At 38.3% G+C, this 15,982-nt stretch overlaps 2 protein-coding genes across 3 annotated transcripts; both read right to left on the bottom strand.

Annotated features, from left to right (window-relative positions):
* Positions 1–226: 226 nt before the first annotated feature.
* Positions 227–1,933, bottom strand: LOC108025662 (uncharacterized). Its single transcript, XM_017096201.3, has one exon. It carries the CDS (start codon positions 1,906–1,908, stop codon positions 691–693), a length of 1,218 nt encoding a protein of 405 aa, XP_016951690.1. The 5' UTR covers positions 1,909–1,933; the 3' UTR covers positions 227–690.
* Positions 1,934–4,823: 2,890 nt separating this feature from the next.
* LOC108025874 (transmembrane protein 120 homolog) lies at positions 4,824–15,922 on the bottom strand. Of its 2 annotated transcripts, none has more exons than XM_050888664.1 (8): positions 15,758–15,922; positions 14,147–14,337; positions 13,272–13,390; positions 7,636–7,768; positions 7,154–7,293; positions 6,847–7,064; positions 5,747–6,126; positions 4,824–5,249 (listed from the first exon to the last, which is right to left on the bottom strand). In XM_050888664.1, the coding sequence occupies exons 2-8, from the start codon at positions 14,207–14,209 to the stop codon at positions 5,133–5,135; spliced, it is 1,170 nt and encodes a 389-aa protein (XP_050744621.1). In that variant the 5' UTR covers positions 14,210–14,337; positions 15,758–15,922; the 3' UTR covers positions 4,824–5,132. The 2 variants fall into 2 exon arrangements, with proteins under 2 accessions (XP_050744621.1, XP_016952037.1); XM_017096548.3 differs by lacking the exon at positions 15,758–15,922 and adding an exon at positions 14,660–14,821.
* Positions 15,923–15,982: the final 60 nt, after the last annotated feature.

The raw sequence follows: 15,982 nt of genomic DNA, 5'->3' as shown, positions 1-15,982 counted from the left end.
ATTCCGCTCAATTGTTAATAGACCGCATATGCATGCGTTCATATTCATATTTCAAACAGACACAAATTGCCTCTGCCTCTATTTTATTATTGTTTATTGTGCTCGTTTGATTTGATTTGAGAATTTCAATTTCATTTTGCGTTTTTTGTTCGAGCACATCTCCTTTTTGGGTGCACAAAGAAAGGATATAAATTAAAAACAGTACCCAGGCATTTAATAGACACCATTTACAAAGTTTCTTTGCTTTGATTATATTGACAATAAAGGTATAAAAATTAAAATAATATACTTTCAAGAATCATAATTATTATTTTCTATACCCTTACGGGAGTCCTTCTCAGCTTTATGATTTTTGGAATAATAAAACCTAATTACAGGAATTTTAAGAGAACTTTCCATTTCAATTTAGTGCCGTTTTTATTTATTTTTTAGCTATTTAATAAAGTCATCCGATTCTCTTCACATTTTCCCAAAATTCTGAAGTCTTAGTAGGAATAAATATCAATATATGTAAGTCAAAGACATGAGTGATATTTTTAAACATTATTAATCAAACACTATCTTTTACATTTACCTACATTTTTTATGAAAATAATTTTTTACTTAAAGTCTGCAAAATCTAGTTAAAAATGGTAAATGAAAAAGGGCTTTTACAATCAGTTTTTTATATATTTTTAACAGCTTCGTAACCTATACGTTGTCATCCGCCTGGCAAATGTAATAATGATGCCAATTCAGCCAAGCATCGTTCATTTCTCCGTCACGCAGAAGAACGCCATCCTCGGAGCCTTCATAATCGTTGGGCTCTCTAGCCCTCCATTTGAGGAAGGGAGCCGCCTTTTTGGTGGCCAGAGATACGAACTCGCCCTCTGCGTCCTTGTCGTTGATGCCCAGCCAGTAATCGGCTCCTGGCTTGAGCTTCGCTGAGATGGCATCCAGTTCTTCTTGGTCCCGGATGGCCGCCAAATGTCCTCCCATCGCCTTGCAGGAGTCTGCCGCCTCAGACCAACGCATCTTAATACCATCTTCTATGCGGAAATACCTGGTACCGATTTTCTCAAAGCCCTGCGCATTTTTTCCATCCCCTTCTAATTGGCTTTTCAGCAGCGCCAGAAGTTGGTTCCTTGTGTCGGTAATATCTTCACTTGTGATTGACTTCTTGCTGGACTCTGGGGCAGGTGCACTCTGGTCCTCCAGCCTGTCCTGTAGCAATTGGAACTGGGCTTTCATCTCAGCTCTCACCGCCTTAAGGTGTCCTTCCATTTCGCTCTTAAGGGCATCCAAAAGTTCGTCAAATTTCGAACCCAGCATGTTGTGCACCGCATCCAGCTGCGAGTCCAGCTGGCTATGCATCTCCTCCTCTAGGTTGTCCTGCAGAATCTGGCGCTGCTTCTGCATCTCCAAGTTTATGGCCACAGTCTGCTCCTCCGTCCGGTTCACGGTTGCCTGGAAATCTTCTTGAATGCTGGCCCTTCTCAGGGATTCTCGAATTTCGGTGTGCCTGCCTTCCCCTTTCGATTCGAGCTCCAGCAGTTGATTTTTCAATTCAAAGTTCACCTTCATGAGCCTTTCTTCGGTTCCACGCAGGGCGGACTCCAGGTCCTCTGTCGAGGGCAACCTGTCGAGGGACTTCAGGATTTGCAACCTCTGGGCCTCCAGCCTGGACTTCATCGCCACCAGCTTCATCTGCGTAGACTGCTGTTCGCCCTGGATGCCCCTCAACTGTAAACTGGTCTCAGAGCCCAGGTCGATCATCGGTTGGAGGGCGGAGAGGCAGAACTTGCCGCACTGGTTTTCAGGATCGTTGAGAAGATACACGGTTCGTCCATTGTCCTGAGAATCACCCAAAGATCCTCGCGAACCCAGCAGAATTAAGGAGCTCCAGAAAAGGAATCCGAAGTGCAGCATTTCGAATTTTGTTTACCACTAGCAGAGAAGCTTTAAAATGCACTGAATAAGAGCGTTTTTATAGGCAAATTCTACCTTATAGGAGAGCTCTATCTTTATATGATTAAGAGGTCACTTTCTAGAGGTCAGAAAATGCGATAGATTGTTTATTTTGTGTGGCTGTCAAAACTAGATTAAAAACGGTAACAATATACAAATAATTTTTATTGGGATTTTGTATTTGTCATCAGATGAATCATGAATAAAATAAATGTGCAAGGAAAAAAGTACTTCTTATTCTTCTTAGAATTGCGATAGGTTGTTTATTTCTGTGGCTGTCTGGGTATTTTCATGCTAGTCATTTTTATTGGGATTTAAAACAAAGGAATGGCATAGTTAAATCTTAAAAACAAAATAAGAACTAATAATCTACCATTATGGCAGAAATGGCAGGTAAAATAACTGCCCACCTGATGCTCATAAAAAATATATACAATGCTTAGATATTATATTATATGTATATTTTTTCTAACATTTTTTTAAGCTTTGATGTAAGTTGATATCTTTGAAATTAAAATTAGAAATATGAAAAAATGTATAAATTTTAAGTGCCCTCGTTTCGCCATTTATGCGCTGTGCCGTGCGTAAATCAAACGCTGATTAAGTGCGATTTTTCGCGCATAAATTAAATCAGAATTATTGGCCGAAAGCGGACTGTCAGCGCCCACGCGTCCTGTGGTTTGGACCATTGCGAATGGCTTTCGGCCAATTCGGCGACTGGTCGCCATGGCGCCCAAAGGACCACAGGAGTGCGGAGAGTTCAGCAGCGGCGCCAGACAGTTTTTCCCCAAATGCTCCGTTTAAAAAAATTTAGCAATTTGCCAAGTTAAACAAGAAATTGAACAAGCAATTCGGTCTAAAATCTATTGAATATTGTATTATATTTTTCGTAATATATATTATTTTATAAAAAAATACTTTTTGAGCAGAAGATGAAAATCGTAGTATTTTTTGTTAGCACTAGCCCAAAGATTGTGTCATAAAATAAAGGCATTTGCAATCTATTTTCTAATACATAGATACCACGGCTCACATGTGCCGCGAACTTGTCAATCAACCCCCTGGCGTTCGGCAATTGGTATTATCAATTCTCCTGCCACTCATTTGACATTATTTCGCATTTTTACCCATTCGGTGCTGCGTGATTTTCAATCGCCGGCGGTGCAACATGGCGTATGCTTATCAAATTAACGAATTACCCGCTTTTACAATGGCCCCCGTCCGGCGTTTTTCCGCTTTCCACGAGCGTATGCGGTTGCAATAAATGATAATTGTGCGGGGCGACGGGCGGACGGCTGCACCCCCTTAACCCGCCACCGCCACCGCCACCCCCCAGTCTTAACCCTTGGCGCTTTCTTTTTGATGGTCGCTGCGGCGGCATTGACCAAAAGTCGTAAATTCCGTTGTTGCCATTTTCCGCAGAAAAACAGTGGGTGGTGGTGGGCTCAGCGGGTTGGTAACAACAATGCAAACAGTGCCACAAATGCACAAAATACGAGCAGCACCACCCAGACCACCCAGCCACCCACCCAGCCACCACCCGTTGGCCCAAACCCACCGCTCAACGTTCGACATAATTAAAAGCGCGCGCCGTTTACGCAATTAATGAACTCTCGCCAAATTAGGCTGCGGCAGAGCGCAGACAAGCAAAATGGCCAGGATCCCGGGATCCCGGATCCGGGACCCACTGCACGGGCCCACATGCACTGCGCGAAAATATGCCTCACTGTCGAAATCGATCAAATAAATAAGTATTAAAATACTAGGACATCATTTAAATCAACGCTAAAGCCTGCACATTTTTAATATTTTTGAAATGTGTAAATGGGATTTTGTTTTGATTATCAATACCCATTTACATTCCAAAAATTGCTTAGATCGGACCATACATTTAAAAGTTATAAGCAAATAAAGTTGGGCATCTCGAAAACAGTCGATTTGCTGCATGCATATCTCCATCTCCCTCGCACGTAGACTAACCAATAACCATTCAAATATTCCTTCATGTTTTATGGTTAATAAAAAAAAACTTCACCTTTTTTTCGCTCTGTGTAGAAACGCACTGATACAGAGACACTGGGCTTGTGGTTTTCGCGGTCGAGGCGGGCGATGGCAAAATGGAGCTGCAAAAACCGCGCCGCTTTTTGCCGCATTGCAGGAGGCGAACCTTTGTTGCACAAAATGTGAGGGGGTGTGCGGCGGGGGAGCGGGGTGGGGGGGGGGGGGGGTCTTGGAAAAGCCAGGCAGATCCCCCTTTTCCGGAAGGGGGAGTGGCCATCAGGGAGCCGCATTAATGGCCGCCAGTAAAACAAAGCGACATCACCTAAGCCTTGTCACCACGTCGCCGTCCACTTTTTGGAAACATGTGCCCCTCAGGGAAGCCGCCTAAATCCAAAATTTTGTTTTATTTTGGCCAATCCATTTACGACTTTATCTATCAAATAAAGTGCCTATACTAATTTTTAATACCCCAACAAATGTAAATGAAATCAAACTACTAAAAGAATAAAATAAATTATAGTTTCACACTAATTTCACTTACTTTTTCCTTATATATTTTATTTTTACTACGAAAAATACAATTAAAATTAAGCATTTAATAAAAATTACATTTTTTTTGTGATAATTGTAATTTAGGTTTTAGCAATTTGGCCTATGCAAATCTCCCAATTAAAAAACTAAGCTGTTGACTTTTATATTTCTGCTACATTTTTCCCTCCTTTCTTCCCCTCTAATCCTTTTTTTTAGAACTTCACAACAGAACTTCACATAAATACTAAACAAAAGTCATGTTTACTTTCCACTTGTTCGTTTATTTGTCTTTTTTAGCTTCCATTTCAATCTTAGTCTACGCATAAAAAATAAACAAAAACGGGTCACTTCAATTCCATTTAATATTTCATCTTCTCAATTTTCATACTTACAATTAGGCGAAAAAAAATGTGTACTATGACTATATATTGTTGTTTTTTTTCAGCTTATGTAGTGTTGTTTTTCTTGCTTCAAATGTACATCAGTTTTACATTATGTGTATGAAATGGAAAAGAGCATAGTTCAGAGGGAGGGTTGGGGCAGAGAGGAACAAAACCAAGGGGGGGTAAGTTAATAAATAGGAAAAAAATCGTAAAAACAGTAGATATATATGTATAATTGAAATGCCAGGCTAAACAGAACCATTGATTTGTTTAAATTTCCTTCTTATCGGCGGGTGTTTGCGTCGCAGTCGCAATGGAAGTGGTCGTGACCGCAGAGGTCGGCGAAAGTTTCGATCCACTGGATAGATCCAAATCACTGGCACTGTTCTGTGGGGAGACATGAGAGAAAGTAGGGCAAAAACATAAGTACGTGTTGCACTTGGGCTGCAAGGGGTTAATAGGCCTGCGTCCCCTTCCTTAACTTATTTCGCTGTTGCCAGGAAATACCAACAAAACTCCTGAAGCTAACACATTTGCTTAAGGCAAATAAATTGGTATTCGTTTGGCAACAAGGCCAAAATCAAAGGCTATCTCTTATAATACATGATATTTAATAATATTTAATAATATTAGGGGAAAACGAGAAAACCAGTTATTAGTCTTTAAGCAGCCTAAAAAATGCACAAACTAAACACAAACGATTTGAATTTTGTAACGTGAACTGAGTTGGGTTTCGAGTTTCAGTGTGCTTCAGTCTTTTGCTAACTTGCCGGGTCCTCGTTGCATTTTGGCCACGAGATCGCCGGCTAGAAGAGCTCTCGCAACTGGCTGAGAAGGGGACACAGGTGCACCAAGCTCCAGTCGCCGCCGCCGCGGCCGCTCACCTTCATCTCCTTGCGCAGCTTCATCGACTTGCCCATGCTCTGGAGGCGGTAGCGCTCCTTGGCCCGCTCGCGGATCTTCTCCGGCACCACCCACAGCGTGGTGGCCATGTTGCCCACGAAGAGCAGCAGGAAGAGGCCGCACATCACGGACACGTGCCACGGCGCGTCCGCCGGGCTGTAGGCCAGCTTGTAGAGCGTCCAGGCGTTGTACGCCTGGAAGCCGTAGCCGATGAACAGGAAGGGCAGCAGGAAGCTCAGGCCACGCCACATCCACGAGTGGAAGCCCTCGATGGTGATGTCCATGTTGTGCCGCTCGCCCAGGGCCTTCAGGCGGTAGAGCAGGCCCTTCTGGTAGCCGAACTGCAGGTACTGCACGATGCCTGCAATTACAGGGGCGGTTTGCCACCGATTACTCATCAGGAACTCAAAAGAAAAGGAGTTTAATGTATAACATAAATTAAAAAAATTTATATTATATTTTTAAAAAATTATTATATATTGTAATCCTAAAAAAAAAAGATTTATCAATTATGAACTCAAAAGAAAAGTCTTTTTAGGTATATTATTAAAAAAAAAATGTCCCAGAAATCCTTGAAATTGTATTGTTATTTCAAATATTATTTTAAAAAGTATTTGCTGGAGTATGAACTTAAAACATTTTTACTTATTTTTATACATACAAAAATCCAAAAAGATTAACCTGTATTAACAAAATTTTTATTAAACATTCTTACCATCGTCTCAAAAAAATGATAGCCACTAAAACATAGTTTACTAATTTAAAAAAACCCTAAATTTGAGAAGCGCTTGAGGGAGAGAATTTGGACATTCTCATTTGAGTTCAAAATGTTCTTGAAAACAAGTTTGCAAATGTTTTCAACTCACTTGAATCAGTTTTCTTGTCTATCTCAGCAAAAAGCTAATAATTAAACCCAGCTTAACTTTTCTCTTTTCACCATTTGGTGAGTTGATATTGAGAACATTAAACTCTCAAATCAAGAGCAATGAACTTGACTATTTCTCTCCTTGTGCAAATATTCCACTATTTTAAAGACTATTTTCTAAGGACTCTATTATGTTAACACTATAGAACAACTCACTGATGTAGACGTTGAAGTACATGAACTGCATGCGGAAGATCTGCCAGTGCTCGCCCTGGGGCCAAACCAGAAGAACGCCGGCGGCCACCGTGGAGATGAAGTGGTGGGCCCGCCACCAGCCCTTGATCCTCGATCCGTTCACCTTCAGGATGGACTCGCGGATGGTCAGGGTGCAGTAGTACCACACCAGCAGGAATATGAAGGCCAGCTCCAGGGCCCTGGGGGAAGCAAAAAAAGAACACAAAAAAATACAAATAAATAAAAATAAAGTGGGAAACTCGGGGGATTGCTTGGGGCAGGCACTCACCTGTAGTTGAATATCAAATTGAAGAAGGCCATTATCAGTCCAATTACGTTGAGTATTAATTTAAACTTTTCATAGTCATCTTTATAGCGAACTTTGTCGTTTCTGTTCAGAATCGAGACATTCACATCGCCCAGGATTATCTGCGAAAGGAATGCGGAGGGCAGAGGTCGCCGGTGAGTTTCACTGGGTCAACTTCAAGTCAAGTCGAGTCGCGTCGAGTTGAGGCAACTCGAGTGGAGTGGAGAGTCCAAGTGAAATACCGGGAACAGGACGGCGACCAGGACCAAGACCAAGTCTCGAGTACCAAGTCCCAAGTCCCGGAGTCCATAACAAGAAGCGCAGATTGTCGCGCAGGAAAGAACTTATTACTTTAGTTGCTTTCCGTTTCCACTTCAAGGAAAAGTTCTCATTTTTTACGGCGTGGGCGGACATTTATGTATGTGGGGCACTTTGGGTCCTGGTCCTCGGAACGGGGGACTCACCTGCAAATAACGGCCGGATTTAGCTGGCAGGGATTGCTCAATTTCGTGCAGTTGCGCCTTGCGCTTCAAGGTCATCTTCTGCAGGTCATCGACCTTCTCCTTGACCTCCGCCTGGACGGCGGGGCCTTTGAACCTAAAAACGGCAACATATAGGGGTTAATATTTCAGCTATTGATAGCATAATTTTATATATTATAATGTATTATTTAACAGCCCATATAGACTTTAGATATTTCTTATATTACATTGCATACTTAGTTTATAATATGTATCGCTTTTTAGACAATTCCAGTAATATATTAAAAAATATATATAAATAATATACATTAAAATATATTATATTAAATATATGTATAAATTATGTAATTTAATATCCTTAAAAAGGCGATAAATGTAAGTGACACACAAGTTCTGTTAGGTTAATAATATTTTCCTTAAACAAAGCTGTTATTTTCAGGAATCGTAAAGATATAAACTATATAAACCTTAAATATCTTATTAAAATATATTTGATGGTCAATTTTCTAGGACATACATTTAGTATAGTAATGTGTCAGTAATACATTAAATAAATAAAATACATTAACATTTAAATTCTCTTAAGTCTAGACAACGCAAGGGTGTAAAATATCTTAAAATGTAACATAATAAAAAATATAAAAAAATAATAAAATTTTTATAAAGCCCACATTCCCACTTTGAAAGTCTTCGAACCCACATAAGATGAGTTTTCTTTTTAGCCCATAGTCCAAAGTCCTAACCTTACAAAATCATAAAAACCTGTAAATTGTAGGTAAATACAATAAAATAATCCCAAACATTGTTGGTAGATTAGATTATTTCCCCACTGCTTAGTTCCATGTACTATTTATCTATGAATTGAAAACCCCAAACAATCTCTTACTCGTGCTCTGGATGGACAATCGATTAGATAGTGGGTATACAAAGCACCTAAAGTATCGTATCGGTGGACACTTTTCGTGGCCCTCGTTAGATACCCATAAATTAACATAGCATAATATCTCGGACTTTGCTCGAATTTATGTTTATTGTTTTATTGATTGATACACGCCCGATTTTAAGCCATATTTTTGTAATTTATTCGACTATAATTATTTGTTTATTGCGCGGCGAAAAAAGCCAGCAGAGCAGAGGTAAATGGGCTGGAATAGTGGGGCAATTTCCAGCGTCAAAGTTCAATTTAGATGCACATAATTGATGGGCAGAGTGGGCGGGGCTCATGCGGTCAATTAACAGTTGCCATAAACGCGGGTTCCGCTCGCAGAATGCCATATAGTGGGCATATGCACATCTATACGGCGCCTCAAAGGTAGATTTATTGTGGCCCTGCCACCGGCCCGGCCGGCTGGTCATTTATCAGGCCGCCTCCATAGTTCATGTTTTATTTTTAAACACTCCTAATGCCCCGATGGATAGATAACGAGCGATACGGCCTAGTGGTATGATGGAGGTGGCCGTGCAAAGTGGTCCGATTAAATTAGTTTCCGCTCCATTTGCTTATGGGAACGACACTCTAACCAAACCTTCATCAGCCAATCTCGACTGGGATGATGACTGGCCAATCTCGGCCAGATTATTTCGACCAGATAATGGGAAATTTCCATGGCAAAGAGTCCAGAAACTATTAACCTTTTTATTACGATTTCTAGAAAGTTATTCCATAAAATCCCTATTTCCATGGAAATCGTTAGCTAAGTTTAGCAAAAGATGGCTGCTTTCCATACCGAAGACTCTGTATATTGTTGAGGCACTAAAATGCTTAAAGGTTTTTATGGAAAATTTTCAAGATAACAGAAAATATTCCCACCTCTACAGGTAAAAATATAGAAAAACCAAGCAAACTATAAAATAAAATTGAATAACCTATAATGGCCATAAAAAAGGTGTAACTATAATAACTAGAAGTTCCTACAGGTTTTTTGAAAAGGCTTGGCCACTTCAAAAAAGGTTTCCAAAGGTTAAGGCACGCCCAAAAGTCACAACTAAATCATAAAAAACAATCAGGCTACAAAGTATTCGCGGAAGCCTCTCTCAAATTCATAGAAATACTAGAAATACTAAAACTAATAAGCACTTAAAAACGCAAACAAATGAAAAGCCCATTTATGTACACACGCCCAACTCTATAATTACGATTAACTGAGATATCTGGCCAACGAAATCGTTACAAAACGCGCTTACCCAACTCTATTTGCTCATCAGTGTGCCGGCAATATTTGAGTTTTCGGTGGAGCTCGGCTAATGATGACGCTAAATGCATTTGTCTTGTTTGCCATTGTTTGCACTCGAACGCCTTTTTGCGACAAACACAAAAAACAGAATCGAATTCCGTAACTCTGACACCCAGTTTGCATGTCTCAATTAAAATTCATTTGGCTAGGAAAAAATACGGAAAAAGAATTGAGCGGAGGAAAAAAACACAACGAATGTAACAGGTTTTCTTTGGGCACACTGGAAAAAATAATTGTAAAAAAATCTATAAGCTAGAAGAGGTGATATTAATAAAAAAAAATTATTAAAAAAATATTTCCACTAACAAAAAATATATTTAAAAGTATATTTAACCCTTACACTTAATACACTTAATTAATTTTTAACCAAAAAAAATTAAAATAATTTTTAACCAAAAAATATTAAATTAATTTTTTTAAGTATGTCAAATACAGGTAACTTTAGTGTAAGACTAATAAAAAATATGACCACCAATTAAAAAATGTATTAAAAGTATATTTGCATAAGCTTAATCCACTTTAAATGTTTTTTGTTTTATGGAAATTTTGAAGATTTTTTTTTTAAGTAAGCCTAAAACTAGATTTTGTAATCGGAGTTGTAATAATAAGCTAATTTATTTTAAATTTAAACCGAGTTTAAAAGTATTTTTGTACATGCTTAAACTATTTTAAATATTTTATGTAAATTACGACGATGTTTTTTTAAGTACTCTTTAAACAGATAACTTACTGTTTTATTAATAAAAAAAATTATTATTACCAAATACAGCAAACATTTCTTAAAGTTTATTTAAAGTATTTAATATTTTGGTATTACAAATATTTCTTTGAAAAAGTAAGCCTAAAACTGGTTACCGAAGTACCCTTTGTAATTGAAGCTCGCAGGTATAGGTTACATTTTTTGCCAGTGCAGGGCCTGTTGGCTCGAAATTGTAATCAGTCGGTTTGGTGGATTGCATAATTTATGCGACCAACTAAATGCGTTCAAGAGGTGCCAGGGTTCAGCAAACCCTCGCGGCGTGACGCTGGACACGCGACATTAAAATACGAAAACTAAAAAATAGAAAACCTAGGGAAATAAAAGCGCGCGCGATAAGTCCATTATATAAAAATCAAACAATAAGTGTCGAGAATCTGGTGTTTCACCAGCGCGCAGATTGTGTATTCGTACACCCCACATTCGAGGGCGTTCAGAAGCGAGCCAGTGCAGCGATTTCCACTGCGAAACCGCGCTCAGCGCCAAATAAACAAATAAAACAGCAACGGCGAAAAGCCTTGGCCGCACAGTGGGTCAAAGTTGAGGCGGCGATTTGCATGCGAGGCGAAAGCAATTCTCGATGAGATAATTTCCACCCCGGGGTCATTTAACTCTTGGTCAGCGAAAGAGGCAAGTGAGCGAAAGGTGCAGTTTCAGGGGAAAAACAAATTACGGAACTGGAAAATCAGATGAAAAGTTTTATTTTTGGGCAAAATAAATCAAATATTACTTCATAGTAACACCTGAAATTAACAATCAGTGAATCATCAAGTTTAAGCGGAATATATCTGCTTATTGTGTAATATTGATTTTTTATCCTTTACAATTTATTTGAAAAAATTGTATTAAAAAAAATTTGTTTATTTAGGTTAACATTTAATAAAATGTATTTTAAGTAGTTATTGTAAATAGGTATTTTAAATTTAACTGAAATTTATTTTAAAGAAAATATGTCATTTTAGTAAAGGGTTTTTTTATCCTAAGTATAATTTTATTTTATAAAGTTTAATCTGTGAGTTGAAAACTAAATAAATCTATTCAAAACCCAGTTTTATGCTTAAGTATTTAAAAGGAATTGTATGTTTGGTATACATTAATTTACAAATTTAAAAATATTATTTAGAATATTGCAGTAAAGGGTTTTTAGTAAAAGTAGGAAATTTTTTTCTTTTAATTTTGTTTTAACTTCTCTTAAAAAACACAAAAAACTCTTATTTTTTAAGTTAAATCCCATTTCCGAATGCATTTCATTACATTATGTAATGGTCTATTGAATTAATTCCCGTGTGAAAATCAGGTATGCCCCACTGTGCCCGCACAATTGTGTTGTTGTGCTCGCTGGGATTGCGTGTTGCGCAGGTGAGTGTGTCAGTCGCTGTGTCTGTGCGATTACGTCGGAGGGTCAAGGGCAGCTGGTCAGCTAGGCAGTTTTCGGTTTAATTTGCGGTCCGAGCGGCCCCACTCCCCCCTTTTGTTTTTTTGGAAATTTACTCGAACTCGTACCCATTCTATTTCGAGCGTATCGCCAAACACTTACTTTTACGAGGCGGCCATAAAGCGGAAACCGTGTAGTCATAGTCGTAGGTGGACGGAGAGCAAAGTCTGGGGGCTCTGGTTTATCAGAAGTTTTATCACGGCCAAGAAAGGCGAACGAAAACAGCAGAAGCAGTTGTTAAAACACTGTTTCCGAGCGATCCAGCCAACTGGGGCCAGTCGCTCGATAAGAACTGATTACCGCCTGACTAATTGCCGCAAGACCTGTGTTCCCTGCTCGGCCCCTTATCGGGCCAAGTGCTCGAGTGCTGAAATGCGTGTGTTCGCCTGATTAGACGGCCCTAATTGATTGAAGTCAAATTCCAGTCGGGCAAACATAGCCTGAAAATCCCCGCGCAAGGGGTGCTCCGCTTTCAAGGTGCCGAGCGGTTCCGCGGTGGTCAAAGATCGCCCACGGTGGGGGCAGAGATATTACAGTAGGACCTAAGTTAAGATGTACCGGTGTCATGATATGAACTAAAACAAAAGTATCGTGTCAGATATATACCATGGGGATTGGATTACAATTCTAGTCCTAGTCCTATCCTTATTTCCTTTATAGACTTCTTAAAGTTCCCTAAGAATATTTATAAAAAAAAGTTCAATACTTGAGATCATAACTTCTTAGAAGTATATAATATTTATAAGGTATCTATTATTATATTATTATTATTACCTTATTATCAAATTTCAGAGATTTAAAAATACTTAACAATTTTTTTATATATTAAGAGTTATAAGTTTTAATATGAAATATAAATATAAAGGTATATATCTCTAAAATAATATTTTTGGACTAAAAATACCTAATAATTAGATTATATATTAGGTATAAAGTATAATTTTCTATCAAATAAAATAAAATGATAGTAATATTTATGCTAAACCTATCCTAAACTTTTTGGGATTCAAGAATACCTAATAATTAGGTTATATATTATGTTTAAACTGTAATTTTTTATAAAATAAAATTAATTAAAAATTCTTTTAAGAAGTAAGTAAAACGTAGGTGATATCCTTAGGCTTATTTGAAGGAACAGCCCCTCCCCAGGGGGTCTGGAAAATATTCAGGGTTGTTGACCTGCAGTACTCACTGTCGCAGAGACGCCGATATCTGGTTCATGCGGTACCGCTGGTGCTTGATCTCGTTGAAGCAGATCTGTTGGTGGCTGTGCAGCTGTTCCAGCAGCTCGATGTACCGCCTGTTGCAGCTCTGCGATCGGTGGGAAAAAAAGGGGTAGGTAGGTATAAGTAAAACCACTCAGAGGTCGGAACATGGGAAAACAAATAGGGGTGGGTACTCGAAAACAACCCACTCTGAAATACCCTCACACAGCTTGTAACTTCCTAGGAATTTTCATGATAAGGTAGTCATTAAAGTTACTAAGTTCAGCGGTACATGGCAATAGCATTACCTACTTATCAATGATATAAGGTTTTGAAACTGACCAAATGATCGTCATAAACAGCCCCTATACCAAAGATTGGGTTCAATAATCTTTGCAATCAGGCGTTCAAGGTGATGGTTCTATGACTGATATCGGGCATTATGGTTTTTTTTAACAATCTATAAAGATAAAACAGCTAAGCAACATTTATAGAATTTTTAAAACATATATTTATACATTTTTTTCAAATATTAAAAGTAAAATTTCTAAGATTTTGGAAGTTTTTATAAATAAATTCTCAACTAGATGAGTTTATTTTATAAGTTAATTAAATTCAAAAAAATTTGCGTGTTGTAAAATATTTTAAAAATATATATATTTTGCAAATATTATATCAAGTATGGAAGTCGGTTTCCAATACGCACTGGGCAAGGGTATTTATAAGAAAAAGCAGCTGTTTTTTTCCAAGGTGAAAGCGCCGCAGACACGCGCGTGGGTGTGGGTGTGTGCGTGTGTACTTTCTTGTTTTCGGGTATTTTGTTTAAGCATATAGTTTTTTAGGAATTTTAAGATATATTTACCTCCAGCTCGGCATACTCCTTGTTGAGCTCCTCCCACTCGTTCTTCAAGGAATCGATATTCATGATTGTGGTTTGATTTAGCGGCTTTTCTTGCCGATTTCCCTGTTGTCACTCTGCTTTTTTCTCTGTGTTTTTGTTTTGCTGTCTCGTGATGTTGTTGTTATGCTTGTTGTTGTTGTTGTGTGCAACAGCTGGCGAGGAAGAGGAAGAAGTCGGGTTTGAGGTTAGGTTGTGGCGAAAACCGGTGAAAAATCAATTGAATATTATTCTGCGATTTTCCCACAAACAAACACGCACACACACACACACAGGGGCAGGCCGACCCGCACACACACACACACACGCTGCCACGTTGGAAAAGCAGTGGGCAAAAACAGAAACTCAGCCGCAATTTGCTTTTGCAATTGGGAAATTAACAAACAAAATGCCAAATCCAAGAAAAAAAAACAACAACATCACTGGCGCCGCGCTCGCTGGGGAGTCGCGTGGAATTTTTTAAAAATAAACCCGTACCCGCGGAGAGGACGCTGAGACCGCACCGCTACCGTCGACTAATATTTTGTTATTAACTATTTCCGCTGCACTTTTGTTTTAAATACTTCGGCCAAATCTAAAGTACACAAAATACAAGCGCAAAACAACAAAAACACCCAGACGGGGCCAGCGAGAGCCAGCGTGTGGGAGAGCGGCCAGAGAGCGGCGCGAACTAGTTCCGCAGCGGTCACAGGCATATGCAGCCGCAGATAATTTTGCAATTTTAAGGTCTCTATTAATTGGAAAACCAACTTTAAAACAAAAAAATATTTGATCGCATGTTAATCCTTATTTTTAAAATATACTTAAAAATCAAAGTAAAAAAAACAAATACCCAATATATAAAAATTGTCATATATTTTATCTCCAAAACTAAGCAATTATAAATAAGAAAATACAACAAATAAACGGAAAAACTTCAAAAATTGTAAGTTTAAGCTTTAAAAACATCTAGTTTTTACCCAAAACAGTTCAACCACAAAAAGCTAATAAATAATCCTTTGGCAGCACTCACCTGATTGAACACAAAAAACATAACTTCAAATTAAACTACAAAATTATTAAACTACTACATTAAAGAAAAAAACTTCAAAAATGTTAAGTTTGTGTTTTTATCAAAATCAATTCACCCACCTAAGACTAATAAACAATCCTCTGGCAGCACTCACCTCTCTCAAAAAAAAAAACATAATTATAAATTAAAATACATCATATTTAAGAAAAAACTTCACAAATTTTAGGTTGAGCTTTTAAAACATATAGTTTTTAACCAAAACAATTCACCCTCCTAACACAATAAACATAATTTCAAATAAAAATACAAATATTAAAGAAAAGAACTTCAAAAATGTTAAGTTTTAGTTTTTCCAAAATCAATTCACCCAAACAAGACTAATAAATAATCCTCTGGCAGCACTCATCTCTCTCAACAAAAAAAAAAACATAATTATAAATGAAAATACATCATATTTAAGAAAAAACTTCATAAATTTTAGTTCGAGCTTCCAAAACATATAGTTTTTAACCAAAACAATTCACCCACCTAAAGCTAATAAATAGTCCTTTGGCAGCACTCACCTGTCTCAACATAAATTCCAATACCTAATGCCTCAATAAAACATAGACAATTTAAATAAACCTCTTCATCTTGCGATCAAATGAACCACTGGTAACTATTCACGCGAACCGAGGCGTGTGGAACTAGAGAGCGCCGCTCCAAGGTCGTCGAGCAAACGAAAGTCGGCGGGAGCGGAGAGCGAGAGAGCGCTCGCACGAAACGTGGTGTGGTGAAGGTGAACGGCG

The sequence above is a fragment of the Drosophila biarmipes genome, chromosome X, assembly GCF_025231255.1.
Source record: "Drosophila biarmipes strain raj3 chromosome X, RU_DBia_V1.1, whole genome shotgun sequence".
In the NCBI taxonomy this organism is placed as follows: Eukaryota; Metazoa; Arthropoda; class Insecta; order Diptera; family Drosophilidae; genus Drosophila; species Drosophila biarmipes.
The sequence above is the reverse complement of the archived record's forward strand: the minus strand, read 5'-3'. Positions and strand labels throughout refer to the sequence as shown.